The sequence below is a fragment of the Rattus norvegicus genome, chromosome 5 (genome assembly GCF_021556685.1).
Source record: "Rattus norvegicus strain SHRSP/BbbUtx chromosome 5, alternate assembly SHRSP_T2T, whole genome shotgun sequence".
Classification (NCBI taxonomy): domain Eukaryota; kingdom Metazoa; phylum Chordata; class Mammalia; order Rodentia; family Muridae; genus Rattus; species Rattus norvegicus.
Genome location: NC_141538.1, coordinates 105,060,001 through 105,082,850, shown reverse-complemented (window position 1 = coordinate 105,082,850; position 22,850 = coordinate 105,060,001). Strand labels below are relative to the sequence as shown.

At 36.5% G+C, this 22,850-nt stretch overlaps 1 protein-coding gene across 13 annotated transcripts in view; it reads right to left on the bottom strand.

Moving 5' to 3' along the window:
* Cntln (centlein) overlaps positions 1-22,850 on the bottom strand; it is a 274,806-nt gene that overhangs the window by 157,328 nt on the left and 94,628 nt on the right. For 5 of the 13 annotated variants that reach the window (NM_001438394.1, XM_087550987.1, XM_087550988.1 and 2 more), the window contains 2 exon segments: positions 2,965-3,090; positions 4,691-4,843. The exons of 4 other annotated variants lie outside the window; for them this stretch is intronic. In NM_001438394.1, coding sequence (NP_001425323.1) covers positions 2,965-3,090; positions 4,691-4,843 — 279 coding nt within the window. 13 annotated transcript variants of the gene reach the window in all.

Sequence of the window (22,850 nt, the reverse complement as noted above, 5' to 3'; positions counted from 1 at the left end):
CAGAGGCAGATTTCTTCAACAACAAAAAGAAAGCTAGCTACATGAGAGCCTGTAAGCTAGACAGCATGGCTGTCCTCTATGGATTCTGCTCCAGGCTCCTGTCTTACTGCCCCTCACTGATGGACTTGGTATGGAAATCCTGAATCTTCATAGGTTGGACTGATCATACTCTTCAGTGAACAGATTTTGTTGTTGTTGTGGATCTGATACCCCAATTACAATTCCCTTGGGCTAACAATAACACCTAAAGAGCTTCCTTAGCCTCCTCAGACTTTGATAGAATATCCTGATCAACAGTTAACAATCTTCGGAATATATTAACAAAACCCCATTCTCTACCAAAGGGCTAAGAATGCAATCAGGTAACATTTGAAGCCTGTAGTTGAGATTCCTCTGCCTGTTGTAACTGCCCACATACTGCTCCCATCAAAATATTTTTAAAGTGCTCTAATTTATAACTTTCTTTGTTCTGCTACTATAAAAACTCCATAAAACTATTTCCTCATTGGGGGCTGTATTTGGGGAGACATAAATATATGTTTCCAGGCTATGATCACTCAGAGGCCATAACAAAATTTCAACATATATATATATATATATATACATATATATATGTATGTGTGTGTATATATATATATATATGGTAACATATATATATGGTATATATGTGTGTGTTATAACCACATATATAAAACCATATATATATAACCATATATATATATATATATGGTAACAGTCTAAAAACCAAGAAGTCAGAACAAAATATTTTAAAATCCAGATAGTTTTACAAATCAACATTCTCCCATTTATCCTCCAGAATAAAAAATAAAAAACTATGTTGTGTCCTAATCCTGATGTGTCATATGAAGTAATCAATTAAAAATGAGGTAATTATGTGGGTCCTAATCTACTTCTAAGATGGTAAAATACAGACACCTGGAGAAAGACAGGTATAAAAGACAATGTGAAGACATGGCAGGATGCCACTTCTAAGGCAAGGATTAGGTAAGCAACAAGAGATGAAAAAGAAATAGGCTTGACACTCAACAATCAGAGGGACTGGTCTGGCTAACACCTTGCTATTAGACTGGCCTAGTCTGACACCCAATGACAATACATCTCTATTGTACTAAGCCACTCAGTCTGGGGTGATGGCTTATGAAGGCCTGGAAAACAAACACTCATTCCCACTGTTATTAATACTATTTGCAGTATTGGAGATAGAAGCCGAAGCCTTATACATACCAAGCCTGTATTCTCCCACTCGGTAGTATCCCCCAAACTTCATGTGAAAGCCTGAACCCCTATTATGAGGTATGAAGAGGGCAGAAACTTAGAGTGGCTGTAGTGCTTAGAGGTCTGGCCTACGTGAGATAGTAAGACTAGACCAGTTTTATTTTGTTTGGGTTTGATTTACTTTTGTTTTGTTTTGTTTGTTTTGTTTTGTTTTTCTGTGAAAACTGTCAGACTGAATTGCTGTGGTTTAGTAAGAAGAGGGAGGGAGAGTGTTCCTTGTCACCCACTGTCATACACTGAGCCTCAGGACTCTGTCTGCAGAAGATTATCTCTAGATGGGACTCCTCCAATGTGTAGGAACTGGTAACCTAAAGAAATCTCTTTTCAGTGTTAGGTACAAATCTCTGATACTGTGTTAGTAGCAAAAGCATGTACTAATTAGTGATTAAATACATAGCATTCCTCAATCTCTTGAAAACCTTGGGGGGAAAAAAGGTTTTCCTCTCTGCTTGACCATCTCTAGATGAAACGTTGATCTTCCCTTGTCTTTGGACTCAAACTGGGACTTAAACATTAACTTACAACTTACACAGTCTACAGCCTCAGGACTCAGACTAGAACTGTATCCTTGGCTTTCTTAGACCTCCAGTTCCTACCTACAGATCTAGAACTTCTCAGCTTCATTTACAGGGTGAGTCAATGACAATTTAATGTAAATAATACTATATGAAAATAGAATATGGATCAATATATATGAGTATATGTGTGTGCACACATGCACACACACACAGATGCATATGCCTACATATACTTAACTATGTTATATATAACTGCAATAACTAACAACTTCCTTTTATAAATATGAATTACAAATTATGTGCTTTCAAAGGCAGAGCAATAAGTTATATGTTTCTAAAATTGAGCAGAGAAGGAATTTGAATACATAGTGTGCTTTGTAATAAATTCAGTAGATTTATATATATATATAATATATTTATATAATTATATATATATATAATATTTGTTATTTTCATTGTGTTTGCATTTGATCTGTTTTGGTTTTGCATGCTTGGAGACTGAACTCAAGGCTGTGTATGTATTGGGTAAGCATTCCACCACTGAGCTCCATACAAAGCTCTACCTGATTCTCATGTAAAAGTAACTGATGGGTAATCTTCATTATCAATTTCACCAGATTAAGAATCAGGAGACAGACTCTTGGAGTGTCTATGAGGTGATTTTCACCTAAAGAGGAAAGCTGCACTTGGAATGAAACAGCACCACCATCCTGGACCTGAGTTCTCAGAATAAGAGTCACTCCATGTTCAGTGTTTCCTCTATAAAGAATTACCTACTACAGCGTTTACATGTGACCTAAGTGAAGGGAGTATGTTGCTTAACCCAATTCAGTCTTAAAGCATTCATCGTATACAATAAACAACAGGAAATTCTTTTTTCATTATGTATAATACTATACTTTTGTGTCTAAACTAATATAAGACATTTATTCCCAATTTTATTTGAAATTAATGAAAATATATTTCATTTTCAAGTAGTAAAATTTTCCCACTTCATACTCCTAAGAAATCTGTTTTAAAGATTGTATGTTTTTACATAATAATTAAAACCAGAAAGAAAAAAAATCAGCAAGCAGTAATTTGTGAACTGTATTTATTCTGTTTATATTTATCTTTGAGTGGTTATGATTAAAAATGGTTTAAAGTTCACCTTTAGCTGTAGTGTCTTCTCTAAGTTTTGAATCTTTCTTTCAGCCTTTTTAAGCTTCCTTAGCTCCTCGGAGTCCATGAAACAGCTCTTTGGGGACAAAGACCTTGAGCGTTTCACAGGTGGCTCCTCGAGAATAAAACAAGGACATGGTTGAACTGTCTGAAACAGTGGATTATGAAAGACATGCAAAATTAAAGAACAAGTAATTTTGAATACTAATAATGAATTATAAAAAAAAAGTCCTGCATGGAATACCCGAGAAATAACAAGCGAAATTACCACAGTGCTACAGCTAAAGGTTTCTCTGTGACTCGTTAATGAGAATATTCATTTACATTTACATTGTTTCTTTCAGAATAATGATGTCCCATTAGGGAAGACTAAAGGGTTATAGACTCAGAAATGCAAGAAACCTCATTACAAAGGAGGGGATAGAGGCTGGTCTAATTGCTCTATAAGGGTCCAAGGTTACACTTGATAGGACAACCAGAAACAAGAGGGAAAGGATTTTTTCCCCTTTGAAATAGTTTAACACACTGTGAAGTTGAAGGAACAATATGCTTGAGGAATATAAATACAACAGACAGTAGATCTTATACCATAATGACCATATGGTCATTAACTGTAATGTGGCTAACTAGAGACAAGAATGTGTGTTTATATTATGTAGCTCCATATACCAATCTGGAGACAGAATGCAGGAAAATGACTCTAAAACTGGGCAGCAGTGTTCCCCTTTTATGCATGTCCACATAAAAAAGAAAAAGAAAATGTCTAAAACATGCCTTTCCTTCCTTTGCTTGGCTTTGGAGATCAAAACAGTATAATTTTCAAACTTCAGCAGTACAGCAAACAACCAAATGTGGGTTTTTAATCTTACGAATGTTTTCTTTCACTAAAATAAGGCTTGAGAAGCTACTTCAAATGCTAAGAGCTGCAAAGGGCAGACGTTATCAATATTGTGATAGATGAATAAAATCCATGCTTCTGGAAAATACTAGCAATATTACAGAGCACAGGTAAGAATGCCAGGACTCCACCAATCAGCCTCATTGAAAATGCTTCCTTTATTAGGGCGGCTTGTTCTAACCATTAAAACATGGGAAGGAAACTGAAACCCCAAACAGTCATCTGTGCTTCCATGAAACATGGCTATGTAACAGGTGTGAGGAAAAAGGGTCTAAAAGGCCTTCCTTTTAGGAAAAGATTACTTCAACTTATCTATAACCTTTCTGTGATATTTCTATAGTATATAGATATTTTATAGATGTCTAAAGATTCTATAGTATATTCTGTTACAAAACATAGATATATAGTGCATATCAAAAATAGAAAAGGAAAAACAGAGAATGTAAAAAGATAAATGCCATGAAAATTTGCTGTTTTATCTTTATCGCTATCCTTTAAATCTCGAAAAAAAGAAAAGAAAAACAAAAAACAAATTAAGGTTAAAATATTTTTAGGATTTGTTATTTCAATGTCCTATACTTTACATATTATACAGAAACAAAAATGAATTATAATATACATTTTCATTTTATTTAAAATTAGGAATTTAATTAACTACAATAAACTCTATTAGGTAGTTGAGGAATCCTTAACAAAAAATTAAAGGTTTTAACTTCAGAATATATAAGGAAAGAAATGCATGCTTCTCATGGCTTCCTGACTCCTCCCTTGCCTTGCCAGCCTCCTCCAGACAATGACCATGATGAGAAATCTCTACCGTGCGTTTTCCTTCAGTCCCCTTCTCTGAGAGCTCCTGGTCACAAGACCTATTCTCCATTAACTTTTCATTTGCCACTTTTAGCTTCTTCTGTAAATACTCAATTTCAGACTTCTGTGAGATCATTAATGTTTCCAAGCTTGATAACGGTGCCTGGGAAGACAGCAGTTTTGAACACCTATATAAAAGCTCATGGATGATGATATTTTACACCATCTACAACTATGGTTGCATTTCTATTATACCATACAAACTATAAACATTCTTGGAAAAGAACACAGAATATGAACATAGGGGAAGGAGAGTGCCAGCACCATGGAGATCTTACAACACTATGATGTATTAATAATCACGTGTCAACAATTCTGAGTCAATACACTGTTTAAGATTCTCTTTAGAAATCTGTTCATATCTCATAAAGTTTTGGTGTTTAGGTCCAAATTTTAATAATGAGAACCATAGGTAACCTGCTTATGAAACCTATCTTTTTGTGATATTCTACCATTTTCCCTGAATGATTTGAAAACACAAAATTCATGTACAAATACTTCTCCACCTTAATCACTTGTTTTACAAATGATGAATATTGAATCATTATGAAAACAGTGTTTTCACTGACTTAACCTTTGTAAAGGACTTATGTATACATTACTTGAGTCTGAGCATATGTACAAGTACCACACACACAGAGGAGCCCTGGCATATGTTGGTCTAGAGCATCTGATCCCATGGGACTGCAATCATTGGGGACTGAACCACCATGCTGGAAAATGAACCCAGGTACTCTGCAAAAGCAACGAGTGGTCTGAATACCTGAGCCATTTCTCCAGCCAATTATTGTTGATTTAATCACACTAAAATGCCAAATCTTAGAATATAAATATTATCAATATGGATCTAGTAGCCCTGAAAATATTTTTCATTTAAAATTATACACAGGTCCATTCATCCCAAATATTACCAAAAACTTTGACAACATACATGTACATGTGTATATATACTGTATGTGCATATCTGATTATGTACATTCTGTTCTAATTTCTTACTTCATTTTTAGAAGAATAAGAAAAAAAATCCATAGTCCTGACATATAATTTGGGGGTGAGAGAACTACTTTACTTGTAGCTTTTATTTTTAGGAATCTTTGCATTTAAATCACCTGATTAATGTCTAGGAGGTTAACTGTCTAGGGGGTTAATTTGCCATATCGCAACACTTCCTTCAGAGCTGTTTGTCTTGTACTGCCAAAATCACATGTCATTTTATTTTGAATACTAAATTAATGTCCAAAGTGGCTAAAAGTGGCTTAAGCCAGTTTTCTTTTGGTCTAAGTAACTTGCCCCTTCTCATCTTCCCCATAATTTAAGCAACATGCTGTTTAATTTTTACCTTCTGTTAAAATCAAACATATACTATTCAAAAATCTTTTCTTTGCCTGACAAACTAAAAACATTTAAAAGATATGCTGCTCTTGTCCATGTCACCACACACCACATACACACACATACACATACACACACACACACACACACACACACACTTTTTTTTTCTTAACACTGTTTCTCTGTATAGCTCTGGCTATCCTGGAATCTACTTGTAGACCAATCTGGCCTCAAATTCAAAGACCCACAACTAACTCCCAAGAGTTAGTATGAAAAGCATGTGCCACCACAGCTGGTTACAAGGGATAACTTATCATTTGCTAATAAGATTTTGAAGAACTTTACAAAGTTCATGAAACTTAATAATAAAACAGGAGAAACATAATCTTAGCCTGTGAGTATATGCAATAAGAAATCTGAGTATTTTAATCATGAGTTTTTAAGACGTTAGATTACAGTAAGTAAAGATTATTTAAAAATTAATATGTAATTATAAATAGGTCAAATGTTCATAGAGATATTAAAATGTTCCAAAGTAAACACTGAAACTATATCTTCTTATATTATTTTCATTGATATTAGTGATATTTCTATAATAAAAAGTTATTTAAGCAGCATTTTAAAAATTCAACAAGCAACGGTTAAATTTTGAAAAGAATAATTCAAATTTACATAGGATCTAGCAGATAAGGCAAGCAAACAAAACGGGTTGTACTGGGTCTCAAACTCATTAAGCAGAGATGTTTGATCCATCATCTTCTGTAATTTTATTTTGTCTTTTTCTCAAATTATATAAATTCATGTGTCCTTTAAATGGGGCACTACCTCTTGACTTTTATCACTTTAACAAGAGATATATTCATAAATTTTCACTTTTTTCCTTTAAACAAGCATCTTTTAGTGTAAGTAAAGCCTGGGCATGGTGCTGAATAGCTGCAACCTCGACTTAGGACAGGAGCATTGCTGAGCATGAGGTCACCCAGTACACATGAAAATCCCTGGTAACTGGGGCTGTACAGCAAGACTGTTCTGAAAAACCATAAAACATCACACTGTCTACACTGCTGTTCTAGTGTAAGGACTCATTCATGGTATTTCTACCCAGTTGTTTTCAAGAAAAATACCACTCTACTTATTTTCCAAGAGACTCCCAGATAAAGTTTTTCCCAATTTATGACTTCTATGCTTTAAGAACACTGTTAGAGAAGTTTAATCCACTTTAACTTTCTAGAGAAATTTGAAAATATGCATCAAAATCCATAGAAATACACTCAGTATTATAATTATGCTAAGGACTCAGAAATGTGTCCATGATGAGTAGAGGATAAAGGCCATGTGGCAGGCACAGAGTACCAGGCCAGCATAAAACAGAGCTAAGAATTTATGGTGTCAGAAACGTTAAGTGGAAAGATGAAGTGTCAATTTTCATATTTTTATGGTTTTTCCAGTGAACAATTCATTAAATATTTCTCACTGTTTCCTGCAAAAAAAAGGAATGAACAGAAGTCAGCTCTAATTGCAGACTTTCAAGGAAGAGGACAATAATAGTTCTTCCCTTTAAAGGTATTTTTAAAAATTAATATACATTCAACAATATTTATAACAGTTGTTTACTTGGGTGAATCTATAGAGGAAGTAGGTGTATGCAGGAAAGGCCAAAGGAAAACTCATGGAAGTTCATTCTTTTTTCATCCACATGGTTCTGGAGATTGATCTCTGGCCAGTGATCTGGGAGCAAGCTCCATTACTCACTGAGCCATCTTGCCAGCCCTCAGTGGACACTTTCAAGAACAGGTTTACTTGTGCAGAAAGATATAAGAAGCATTTCCTAGAGTTCTTCTGTCCCCTTTCCCTACCCAGTTCCCCCTACTGTTGATATCTTAAATTATGACTAACCAAATCCAAACATTGCTATCAACTACAGTCTACTCAGCATTCTTTAACTTTTTTTTAACTTTAATGTCTTCTGTATTTCAGTTTCCCATTTGGGGCATATTATATTTGATTGGCATATCGCATGAGGCTCCTCTTGATTGTTTCAGTTTCCTTATTTCGGATGAGCGTGATTGATCACTAAATGATGTATGTCCATCAGTCTTCATAGCATGCTAGGTTTATGAGTTTTGAAGAAACTGTATCCCTGTCATTGCATCTATGATCTACTCCTACAACAGAACATCTGGAGAGATAGAAGCACTGTATCCCTGTCATTACACTCATGTTCTATTACTACAACAGAACATCTGGAATGATACAGGTACTGCATCCCTGTCGCTGCACCCATGTTCTACTGTTACAACAGAACAGCTGGAGCTGCATCATATACATGAGGAAAAACGGCTTAGCTATCACACATTTGGAAGCTGAAAGCCCCAGCAAAATGGTTCCAGTTTTGAAGACAGACTTCCTTGCCACATCACATCATGACAGAGAGCAACAAGGAAAATTAGGTTCTAAAGAAACAGACCAAATATAAGACAAGCTCACTTGCTTCTTTCTTTCTTTTTTTAGAGACAGAGTTTCCCTGTATAGTCCTGGCTATCCTAGAACTCTGTAGATCAGGGTGGCCTTGAACTCATGGAGATCCAGCTGCCGCTACCTCCCAAGTACTGATATTAAAGTTGTGTACCATAACTACCTGGCTCAAGCTAATTTTCTTACAACAACTCTGTCAGTCATTAACTGACTGGTCACACAAAAACTACACCAATTCCTTCCAAGCACAACATCCCCAATAACCTAGTTCTCTTCCACCATCCCCACTCAAAGGTGTTAAGGCTTCTGACATCTCCACACTGAAGAAAAAGTACACAACAAATGGAACTTGGGAGATAAACCATAAGCAAAGCACAATAGCTAGATGCTATTCCCAAGGCTTTGTGACTACAGTTAGGGATCATGCTCCCCTGGTAAAGTAGTATTTATGACGTTACTGAATTACACATTCACTCTTGTGTCTTACTGCACTGTATCTTGACCTACTCCTTTTCAAACTTAGCATTATTGGATACAAATAGTGTAACTGTATATTCAAAGCACATATATGATGGTTTACCTCCTTATATATCATCATGCATCTTTTTCTTCTTTAAGGGCTGTTTATATACAGAACAAAGTGGAGCTAGGAACCAACTGACTTCTTTAGGGAAGTCTGTTCTTATTACCCTTAACATCTTAAAATTTTTGACCTTGGAAATAATTACTTTATAAATTTCTCTATAATACAAGTCTTGGGCTACGTTTTAGATTTTTTTTCTTGTAATATAATGGTACAGTGTGAGGTCGTAGTTACTGTGATAAGAAACTATCAGAGGAATATGTATGTAAAAACCTACAGTTGGAAATAATCACCATTTTGATTTGGTGCTAAAAATTGAACCCAAGGCCCTCAGTCTGATAAATAAATGCTATATAATACCTTTACAAATTGGTCCTTAAGATAATTTTGTTTTTTTTTAAGTAAATATTTCAAAAGATGACAGGGTATAAAAAGTCTATATATCACAAAAATTAGTTTTTTCTCATGAGAAACTGAATTCTGTTTTGTATTAACATTTTACAAATAGCTAATCCCAAAAAAGTAGCATCCATTTTATGGGATTTTATAACTGTTTCTATAATTACAAGCCTCCGGCTACTTTTTAGTTTATTTGGCTTTGTTTAGTTTATTGGCATTATCCAGCTGCCAGTTCATAAACAAACAATGTTCTCTCACCTGCCCATAACCCAGCATCCAGACTTCTAAGGGGGAAAATCACACCCATTTAGCAAGATACTTCAAATCAAAAGTTTTATCACTGAAGCCCACGAATGAAATCAGCATCCCCCTTGTCACCTGTACCTCACTTTTAGAAAGGCCACAAACTAAGAAGAGTCTAACACTGAAACTGCTCTCTTTGTAAAGTACAAATATTGACATTTAGAAGTCACAAAAATATCACTATCTTGTTCATAAATAATATCCAACTTTCACATTCCAACTATATTCAGTACTAACATCATTCAAATCTAGTACCTTCACATATCTGAGATTTATGTCATATACACATTAATGAATAAAAGGCAAAAATATAACATCATAAGTCTCCTTCCATAGACTGTATAAAACCCAACCCTGAATGGCTCTATTGCTAGCAGGTCTACAGACGACAGCATTTACAGGCAGAAAGTCATGCCATTACACACTAAGTTTTGGTGTCTGAAATATAAAAATTATACTTCTGAGGCAACACTAGTGATGTATGTAATAAAGGAATATTTAAAGTGTCAATTCCACAGTATGTACATTGAGTATCAATTCCAATAGTAAGGATAAACTAAATACTGGAAGTGCTTAAAAATGTTTTAAAATGCTAATACTTCTTATAGATTTCCTTTTAACCCAAAATGACAAAATGAAATGAAATATTTACTCATAGTTTTCAAAAATACTACAAGCTTCTCTTTCTTTTAAAGTTCACAAGTCTGAATATTTAAAGTGTATATTGATAGTATCCTAAAGTGAACTTTTAGGCTCAAGGAATTAAGTTTCCTCCGTGGCATATCTCTAAATGGATGACTTTGGGGTACGATCAATCATTTATTATATGCGTGCTCTAACTTCTATAACACTTAGCACTATGTCACTAGTAACAAAATCAAACTGTGTGTAGGAATGATGTGAGCAAGGGACCATGCTTGTTATACACTATCATCTCTATACATTAAAGCCTCAATCATACTCAAACAAATCCACTAAAGTGTGGTTTTCAATCTGCTAACTATGCATTCCATAATAGCCTGTAATTATTAAAAACTGACAAGAAAGCTACGCCACCTGTGTTTATGTGAAGCCAGGTAATGAAAAAAACAACAACGCTGTCATCACCTCTCAATTCCTGATTGCATTATCAAAACTGGAGCCGGGTTTGGCATCTGGGTGTGACCTTGTTAACTGCTAGGGTAATTAAATTTATTCTATTGGGAAAAAGGATGATAAATTATTAGCAAGAAGATTTTGTTCACATTTTATTAAATTGGCCTGTCAAAGGGTTGGCCAAATTATCAAGGGCCTCATTTATTGGAGGCCAGCCATATTGCCACATCTGTTACAATTATTTATAATTTCAGCAGTTGAAAACCAACTGAGTTAGGCATCCGCCATGTAAAGTAATTTACAAATTATCTGATGAGGGAGTGTTTTAGCTTCTCCCTCATTCTAGCCAGCAGAAAGCCGTGCTGTAATTACAGAACACGATTAGGTTCTTTGGGGAACTTATCTTGCACTCATAGCCATAGTAAGATACAGCAAGAACATATGGAGTAGCTTGTGCTTCCACTCCCTGAAGCTCGTGACCCGCCTGCCGCTGAGCCCTTGAGTTGAATTTGAATGAGAGTGCCATGGCTAATGTTCTACACATGCACCATTTATGCCACAAAACAAATCGGATCACTGTTAATTATGAAGCAGCTATAATCAGGCCTTCACATCTGTGTAATGTGAGGCGCAGTAGGCTGTATTCCAATAATGTATGACTACCTTTGGGTCGCAAATTGCGAGCCATATTGCCTCAGTAGTAGTTACTGAATTCAAAGTAACTCCTTTGATAAAAGCCCATCACATAGATATTTTTATCCAGAGTTCTATGGGAAAAAAAAAAAGGTAAATCCACAAGTCCTTTTTATCAGCTATTGACCAGAACAGTTAAAGCATATGGCACACGTTCATTAATGAACAACACAGAGAACTGTAATTTAATGAAACCACTTGAGCTATAAAAATCAGATTTAGCTAATTCCCTCCTCATTTTTTCACATTTAGCCTAAATCTAGGAGTCTACCTATGGTTACCTAAGATAGATATAGGCATATAGAGAGATAGAGATATAACACAAATATATATTTATACACAGAAACATATATATACATTTATTGTAATTAAGTTTAAAATATAAGAACATCTATTTTGAAAGCAAAAGCAGCTTATTTTCATGTAGAATAGAAGAGCTATATGACTATAATGAGTTCAAATGTTGTGACAATAATGCACAAAGAGCATTAGGAAAAGTTCAGAATACATACAATTCATAATGGGACGTAAAAATCTTACATTGTTTAATAAATAACTTTGGAAGGAGCAGTAATAGGGCTTACACTAAATTTCATTCACATTTACAAGTGCATTCCATTGCAAATCTTATGCAAAATAGATGGAACTATTTGTTTTTCAGAAAGTGAAGCCCTGCAGCTATATTCTAAGGAAAAACACTCTTTACTCCATGAGAAATTTTCCATGGAAAGACAGCTAAAGAGGCAGTGCCCAGATGGCAAGCCAGCTACAGTTTAATTAATCCACTAAAAGCCATTCAGATTTCAGTAAGGGTAATGTAATTTTGAATAATAGTACAGAAAAAAAAATCACTAAACATTCTTAAGTTTTATTACAGTGCGAGCAGGGTGCCGCTATAGAGCAGTTAAATTGGAGTTGCACTTTCCACTCTACATACTAAAATCCTAGATTTTAGTATGCTGGGAGATTTTATTCTTGAATTTTAAAGTTTAAAATACTATAATATCTATTGGCAGTCTTATAAAAGCAGGAATAGCTTGTTTTCATGCAGAATAGAAGAGCTGTATGATTTTAACGAGAAATAATGCACAAAGAGCTTTAGGAAGAGTTGTTAAGATTTACAATAGATAAAAACTTCAAAATTGTCTTTTAAGACACTCATTATTTATCAGTGCTAAACGTCATGTCCTAATATTATATGCTGTTCTTATCTCCTCGCAGTTGATTACACGTGAAGTTTTTAAGCTATAACCCCTCTATACTTGTGTGGCCATATCCACATAAACAACTGAGTTAAGATAAGAATGCTAAGAGTGGCTTAAAGAGAGCTCTGAACAGCTGGGGAACAGGACAGGCAGAAGGCGGACTGACATGATCAGTGCACCAGGAAAGCATCACAGAGATTCTGCAGTGCGCTCCACTGCTTTATACAACTGCTGTGCGTCAGTAGCCATGTGCTCTATAAAAATAAACTATGCACATACAAAAGAGTACTTTAATAAATGAAATCAACTTGAAAAGAAAGATTATGTGTATAAATTAAAAAGCAATTGAGAGTCAAAGAAGGAGGTGTCAAACATGACTTCAAAGTATACTTACTATACATGGTATCTTGTCCTAATATGTTAAAAGTTCTTTGGTCTAGCGATAGTATTATGCCAAAGAAAGTAAAATATTAATAGCATTGTGAAAATGAGAAAAATAATAGAAATAATGATAAATTAGAGTAATAAAGGCAAACAAAGGTAAAACAGTATCTGACTATGGTACAAGTATGTCCCAGTTCCCTATAGCAAAGCTTAGTTTTAGCAGCATTCTGAGCTGGAGAGTAAAGTCCTGTAGTCCGACCAGTTCTGTCAAATGATAAATTCAAACATTTCAGTCGGTGCCTAATAGTCACTAGTAAGTCCAGACCTCTGTGGGCAAAAACAAGCAAATGACCGTCAAAGCTGAGAATAACTGACACTCTTTTCTGTTTTGCTTTGCTTCATTACTTTATAATTTAAATCCAGTACTGAGTTTTAAAGAAGGACAACACACCTTTTCAATCTAGAGACAACGATTCCTAATTACAAGTAGAAATTCCCTTCCAAATTTGATATTTCCTTCCACTTGGAGTTCTGACACTAGTGATGTGGAATACTTGATAATTTTTGGAGTGACAAGCTGGGTATATAAAGAGAATGTGTATTTTTAACATGTTCATTCTAAAGGCACAGAACTTGGAACACCAGCCCCTACAAAGGCAGTGGGAATAGAAGAGAAGGTATCAGTTTCTCTTGTCCCGTTGAACTCCACCGCAGAGGGACAGGCAGACACGGAAAGTAGTGACGTTTACAATCTGCTGAGTCACACACAAAAATCCTAATTTTAAGAAAAGGGTTCCAGAGAAGAAAAAAAAAACTTCTCGAAATTTTGCTAGAAACGAATTCCAAAGACCTATGAGCCATTAATAAACTGGACAGACAATGCCTGTGAAAGCACCTGTGGTACAATAATGCAGAGCTCATTTTCCTAGCAGGTATGGAAAAGACCATGCACATCTGTAAACTACAAATTAACAGGATACTTACCAAAGAGAAACTACATGGAAAGTGGAAGTTTAAATACAATTTAACAAGGGAGTGAAAACTGTGGAACCAGAGAGGAGGTCAGAACGGACCTGGGGTAAGACGGAGGCAGAGGACTTCTATAACAGTGGGGCTGTTAAAGCAAGGGTCTGGCAGAGTAGGCTTCCAAGAGGCTATGGAAAATCACAACCAGCAGCAAGGAAGATAGAATGATGCATGTGAGGCGTGTTGAATCCTGAGTAGGAACTATTATTGAAGGTAGAAGTGGAATTTAAAGAGGAAGATGAGGAACAGACACAGAATGTCTTCAATAAACCAGAGAAGAAAGTTTTCCAAACTTAAAGACAGACCAACCCAAGTAGAAGAATCATACAGAAGTCAATAAATCAGACCCAAATATAAACTCCACACAGCATACAATAGTTAAAACACAGAATGAAGAAGGGACACCAACCACTCAAGAGAGGTCAAGTCACTTAAAATGGCAGGTCCATCATAAAGTCAAGCATAAGTGTTTTCAACCACTAAGTTTTAGAAAGATAAGTTCCAAGTTGTAAAAGACCACAATTACTAGCCATAAATGTTAGAATCCACATATCTATTACAGTGGAAGGACAAACAAAAACATTCTATGACAAGAAAACAGCTATGCTGAAGATACTAAAAGGAGTGCTTCAGACTGGAGAGACAGGTAAACTCCTCAGGAACATATAGGTCTAAGAAGACACCACAAAAATCATCGAAAGAACAGGAATTAATACACACATATCAATAATAACTCGGAATAAACATCTCTTCAATTCTCTAGTATAAAGACACAGACAAGTAGATTGAATTGGAAAAACAAGAGCCATCATTTTGCTGCTTTTGATAAACACTCCTCAACATCAATAACAGACACTTGTGGGTAAAAGGATGGGGAAAGGTATTCCAAGCAAATGTAACTAAGAAACAAGCAGGATATCTGATAAAAAAACAAAAAACTTCACCAAAACTTATCAAAAGAGATAAAGAAGGATAATACTTTAAACCTATTAAACAAATAATCTACTAAGATGGTATTACAATTCTAAAGAGATATACACCAAACATATGTGCATCCAATTCCATACAACAAATACTACCAAAGGTAGAATCAACCCCAACGCAGATATCACACGTGATTTCAACACCTAATCTCAAGAATAGACAGTTTATCCAGACAAAAGCTATACAAAGCAACTGTGGAGTTATCTGTAAAAAATACATTAAATGAACTGGACAGACATGTAAAGAACATTACAACCAGAAACTAAATAATACACATTCTTCTCAGCAATCCATAGAAATTTCTCCAAAATTAGTCATCGTTAGGACAGACAGCAAGCCTCAGCAAGTGCCCAGTATTCTATTGGACCACAACTGCGTAAATATGCAATAGGAACACAAACGTTACATGACTAGATGATAGATAGATCCCTGAAAATCACAAGAAGTAAATAAAGCAAAATCCCTAGGACTGAATGAAAAAACACAACACAAGGGTATCTGTGGAACACAGGGACAAGCACTGGGTTGTGTAACACAGGGACACAGCGCTGGCTTCTGTGGAACACAGGGACACAGCGCTGGCTTCTGTGGAACACAGGGACACAGCGCTGGCTTCTGTGGAACACAGGGACACAGCGCTGGCTTCTGTGGAACACAGGGACACAGCGCTGGCTTCTGTGGAACACAGGGACACAGCGCTGGCTTCTGTGGAACACAGGGACACAGCGCTGGCTTCTGTGGAACACAGGGACACAGCGCTGGCTTCTGTGGAACACAGGGACACAGCGCTGGCTTCTGTGGAACACAGGGACACAGCGCTGGCTTCTGTGGAACACAGGGACACAGCGCTGGCTTCTGTGGAACACAGGGACACAGCGCTGGCTTCTGTGGAACACAGGGACACAGCGCTGGCTTCTGTGGAACACAGGGACACAGCGCTGGCTTCTGTGGAACACAGGGACACAGCGCTGGCTTCTGTGTAATACAGGGACACAGTGCTGAGAGTCAAGTTCCCAGCACGGTTAGTCATTTCTATCTATTGCTGTGATAACTGCCATGACCAAAAGCAGTTTGCAGAGGAAAGCATTAATATCACGACCAAAGTAACTTGGGAAAGAAAGGACTCATTTCATCTGACAGCTCAGAGTCCATCGTGAAGGGCAATCAGGGCAGGAGCTCAAATCAAGAACCTAGAAGCAGAGCACAGAGAACACCTGCTTTTTCTCCAGACCTGCTCAGCCTGCTTTCTTATATAACTGAGGCCCTAGGAGGCTGGGCCCTCTTACACCTATTATTAATCAAGAATGTGCCCTAAGGATCTCTCTTCCCAAAAGACCCTAGCCCATATCACGTTGAGAAACAAGTAAGCATATCACGTTGAGAAACAAGTAAGCAAGCAACAGCAAAACCCTCAACAGCACAAATGTCACGTGCTGCATTTAAAACATTTGAGACTTCACATTAAGAACTTAATGATACATCTTAGAGTTTGGGGACAAAAAGGAGACAAACTCCAAAGCAGTAAACAAATTGAAACAATCAAAATCAGGGCAGAAATCAACTAAATATAAATGAAAATAACAATATAAACAAACAATGAGACAAAAAGTTATTTCCTTGGAAACTTAATCAAGCTTTAAAAATCCACAGTTAAATTAGCCAAAAGAAGGGGGAAAGATTCACAACACAATTGGAAGTTTAAAGTGACATACTGAGACAGGTATCAATGCAATACAGAAAATCATATGAAGAGACCATAAACCCAATTTCAATATATTGGAAAATCTAAAAGCAGTGGGTTTATTTCTAGTTGTGTACACATACAAATTAAATCAGGATGAAATAATGTAAGCAGGTATATAACCAGGGACAAGGTAAAAGCAGTCATTAAAAGGCTACCAACTAGAAAAAGCCCAGGACCAGATGGATTTAATGAAAAATTGTGCCCTGACTTAAAGAATTAATTCTAACACACTGAGATTATGCTGTAATATTGAAATGGAAGAAACACTTCAAAACTCCTTTGATAAAGGCAGTATTACCCTGACTCCAGTACACACTTAAAAGTACAACATAAAAAGAAATGTACAGAATGTAAATACACGAGCAAAAATTCTCAACAAATGCTGGCAACCCAAATTAAAGATTAAATTTAGAAGAGCAACCAACATCATTAATTTGCTTCACTAGAGAAATATAGTAATAGTTAAATGTATATAAAACAATAAATATTATCCATTGTAGAAACAAAAGAAACCTATTAATCAGCTCAATAAATACAGAAAATGTCTGACAAAAAATTCAACATCCTATCATAATATAACTCCGAGAGGTTATGAATGGAAAAATCATAATGCGAATTATAAAATTCATATAATAAGCCTATAGTAGGCATCATGCTAAAAGGAGCATTCAAGGAATTCCAATTAATCACAAGAAAGAACATCTATTTTCTCTACTCTTATCAATACGGTATTTAAATTCTTAGTTATAATGTAAGACAAAAGAAGAAAATAAAAGGGATATGAATAATAAAATAATTCAATGTTTTCTTGTTTGCAGATGATATTGTTTTATACAAAGGAAACCCTAAAGATTCCACCAGAAAAAATTACAGCTGATAAACATTTTTAACAAATGGCAGTTTATAGACTAATACAGAGAAGAAATTAGTGGCTTTCCTATATAACAATGACAAACATATTGAAAAACGTTGGTCAAGGAAACAAGCCCATTTACAATAGCCACCCCTACACACAGACACACACACAGACACTCACACACTCACACACCACAAACACACTCACACATACACACACACACAGACAGACATACACAGACACACACACACACAGACATGCACACATGTACATTCACACAAACATATACATAGACACACACCACACATATACACAGACACACACAGACATGCACACATGTGCATTCACACAAACATACACACACACACAAGTGCACACACACGCACATTATATGTAAATAATTACCAAAGAAACAAAAGATTTCTGCATTGAAAAGTTAAGATACTAGAAAGGGAACTTGAGAAAGATCACAGAAGATGGAAAGACTGCTCATGCTCTGAGTAGGAAAAGGTAAGAACTGTAAATGGTGCTGTTTATAAAGGCAGTTGGTAGGTTAGACAAAATCCTAATCATAATCCAAGGCTATTCTACACAGACATAGAAAAACAACCTCAAAGCTTGTATGTAGGCTCAAAGAACTAAGGATAGGTAAAGTAAATTTGAACATAAAGAAGACTGAGTAAGGTATCACCACATCTGACTTTAAATTATACTGCACCAACACATGAAGAAATTCAGCACTCTTGCGTGCGCGTGCGCGTGCGCGTGCGCACACACACACACACACACACACACACACACACACACAAACACACCACAGAGATCAATGGAATGAAATATAATTCCATGCAACTGTAGTCATGTGATTCTGACACAGATCTCAAAAATATACATTGGAGAAAAGACATCCCCAACAAATTGTGCTGAGAAGCCTCAATTTTAACATGTAAAACAATTAAAACTGAACCACTAAGTCTTGCTTTCCATATAACTCAACTCCAAATGGATCAGGACCTCAACAAAAGATATGATATCTGGAATCATGAGAGGAAAGGAGGAAAGTGTTGTGACTTAGAGACACAGGAGTGGACTTTCTGAGAAGAACACTGGAAGCACAAGGAAATAGGACAGGCACATAACCAATGGGATCTCAGGAACTCACAACGCTTCTGTGTACCAAAGCAAATGGAAAATCAAATGAACAGGCAGCTCGGAGGATGGGAGAAAATCTTCAGCAGCTATAAATCCAACAGATCAGTGTCTAGAATAATATACAAAAAGAAAAAGGAAGGAAGGAAGGAAGGAGGGAAGGAGGGAGGGAGGGAGGGAAGAGGAGAGAGGACCAGAGAAGGGAAGAGAAGAGAAGAGACGAGACGAGGAGAGGAGAGAAGAGAAGAGGAAGAGACGAGAAGAGAGAAGAGAATATATAAGGGACTACTAAACACTTAAAAATGTATTCAACATCCTTTGCTATTATTATGGAGATGCAGGTCAAAATGAACTACTTTGAGATCCTACCTCACTTCAATCATGGGTAAAGAAATGAGAGCAAGTGCTAGCACACGTGTGGATACAGAGGAGCCTTATATATTGTTGCTGGCGATCCTAGGATAACCACTTTCTGTTTCAGTCTGGCACTTTCTCAAAAAAGGAGGAGCTATACTGTAACATCTGCACCAACTCTAGCACTCCTAAGCATAGACCAAAAGAACTTTACATTCTAAGCAGGAGATACTTGCATCTCGGTTTTCTCTGTATTCTATACTTAGCTAGGAAATGGAGTGAATGAATACTATGGTAAATACTGTGATGGAATACTACTCAGCTATGAAAGTGAACTTATCGCATTTGCAGGTAAACAGAACTAGAAAGAACATACTGAGTGAAATCTCCCAGACTTACAAAACCAAATATCACTATTTTCTTTCTAATGTTGAACCCAGCTTTAAATCTTTTGTTTCATGTGTTGAGCTTGTGGTCCATGTGGAAGTACAAAACTAGGAACTGGCCACTGGGGGAATGCAATTAGTGAGTGGTGATTGTACAATACAGTTAAAATGAAAGTATAAGGGGAAATACTGGGGGCAGAATGGTTCAATAATTGAGGGGCTAGGGATAGAGAAATGTGGGGTTAGGGGAACCAGAATAAAGGGTGTATGATAATGTTTTATGGGAATCTTGATCTTGCAACCCCAATAAAATTTAATTAGAAAGATAGTAGAACAGAAGTGACATTGAGGACAGGGGAGGGAGGGAACACGGAAGGTTAAAGATTTAAACAGTGATCACCTTGGTTGGGTGGGGGGAGGAGGAGGAGGAGTAGGGCTGGATTAAGTAACTCTAAGGTTATATTTAAAAATCTATGGAAAACCACTGGTTTGTAAGCTAATTTGAAAATATTATTAAGAAAATGGAGTTTGAATAGTCACTCTCCATGGGTTGACAATGCTGTCCTCATAAGACATAAATTATTAAATGAAAGTCTCAATGCCAGATATAGGATACTGGCCCAAGATTTATTGGTCAGGGAAACCACATAAAGAAAAAAATCCATTATTCTTGGCTTCCCATCAAAACTAGATGGTAAGACAATATCACTGAAGATACCACACACTTTGGTTGCAGGACATGGAAAACCAATCTCGAACTGACCAGGAAACTCTGCCAGCTGCATAGCAACCATAGTGCCAGAAGTTGCTATTAGGTTACTGGGGGAAAAAGCCATCACCAGTCTTACCAAGTTTTGGCTCTGCATGCTACAATTCTAGTCTAAAAGGCAAGACTGTAACATCAGCATGGCAGTCATGAATGGGTTAGATTTGAGGGTTTTTTCCATAGGAACTATTTCATATCCAGAACAGTAAATCTAGTCAAAAGCCCATGTCTGAGGAAGTCAAAGATCCCAAAAGTAAGCTAATATTTTTCTAAATGCTCATATTGCTACATTGGTTTCCAAATATGTACTTGTATACCAATAAATTTGTGCTGTTTGGACAGGGGATAAAAGGAGTTTGTTTTTGCTTTGTTTTGTTTTGCTCTATCCATATGGGAATAAGTGACCTGGAGTGCTCAGCTGTAGAGGGTTATCCATATCACCCTTCTCCCTCCCAAGGCTTAGGGAGTGTGGAAGCACAGTAGGGAGAGAGGCCGTCTGAGTCAGGGAATGTCATGGAGAAGTATGAAATGATACCTTCTGGACATGACAAAACTATTGCACATGAACTCAAAGCAGCCGTGGTTACCTGAACAAGACTTGAACAAGATCAACCTAGTCAAAATTCCAAAAGTCCAAAATTCTTGGATGGACAGCAAGCTCCCAAGTCCCATTCCTAGCTTAAATACTTGCTCTCAGCTGATAGCTGCTGGGAAAGTTCAGCCCATTTTTCTTTGGAAATGTGACTGGTGACAGGTAGCCCACATTAGTTATGCTAAATTGAATAAAATTTAAAAAACACTAAGTGTGATGCCATCTTGAGATTATCTAAAAGACATACCATAAAGGCTAAGACATAAATACTATTAATATCAGTATTTATTTATAAGGAAACTTGCTTTAAGATATACAAAGTTTGTTCATGTCTGGCAAGGTCCAGTTGGTCTGAAGCTCCCTTCTCAGGCATGAATCTGACCAAAAGATGGCTAAGAAATTGTGGGAAAACTGTAGGCAGGAGATTATGTCTGGGAGGAAGTTCAGGCAAAAGAAGACTCTCAAGGCAGAGACGTGCCAAAGGAGGAACTCAGATAAAAGGCTCCAAGAGGCTGTAGGCTCACCTTCTGCCTGCAGAGCTCTCCTTAGTACACAGCAAACAATACATAAACAGCAATGGAAATTTAAAGACATGCTCGCTCCTGAAGTGAACCCACAGTCCTGTGTCTCTGTCTACCATTACACAAGCCATCCTAGGTCCATGTGTTGCTGTGCTGCTCATGGCATTCACATAACATAACAAATGTGTAGAAAATCAAATGACCTGTTCAGAATTCCAGCCAATGTAGTATCAGGAAAAGGCTACCACTAATATGAATCAAGTATTATATAACACATATTATGGCAAATATTATGAGACATACTCTTAGACACCCTTTTTACTTTATGATTTAAGTTAGAGTCTCAACTAGCCATGACCTATTAATTTTCTCTTCAATAACCACATAACCACAATAACCACTAATTTTTCCTTGGATATCTATAGGGCATTGGATCTGAATCCCTTTTAAATCTACAAATGCTCAAGTCCAAATTTTAGAACAAATCACAATATTTGCATATAACTTTTACTTGCTTTCCTATATGTTTTAAGTCATTTCTACATATTATACCTGATGTAATAAATACTGCGTAAAGAATTATTACATTGATTTTTAGGGAATAATTATAAGCAAATAATAACCTGTATATGTTCAGGACAGGTGCAGTTTATGTGAAAATATCAGTTAGTAATTGTCAAGCCTATAGTTGCTGAGGGTTAGGTGAGGGTGATGATGAGGACTCAGTGTCTTAGTTTCTTCTCCTTTCTCTTTAGTAAAACACCCTGACAGAAGCCACTCAAGTCAAAAAGGTCAGGTCCAAGGGAAGTCAAGGCATCAGAAGCCTGAAGCAGTTAGCCACACTGCAGTCTAAAAACACAAAATGATGAATATCTATGCCCAGCTTACATTGTCTTTTCTGTGCAGTAAAAAACCAAAGCCCAAGGAATAATGTCATCCCCCTTTAATGTACATCTCCCCACCTCAATTAACCTACTCAGTATAATCTTCATGGGCATGCCCAGAGGCTAACCAATCCTCCACAGATGTGCCTAGAAGCCTGTCAAGTTGGCAATGAACAAAACCGAAAACATAAGTAAAATGCTTGCCACAGAAGCATGGAAATCTGATTTCTGATCCCTAAAACGCAAAGCAAATCAGGCACCATGGCATATATCTGTGACCATACTGCTGGGAGAGAAGATACAGGTAGACCACTGGAGCTGGTATCTGCCTCTAAAAGCAAGGGAGAGAGTGAGAGAGGCTAGCTAACATCAAGCTCAG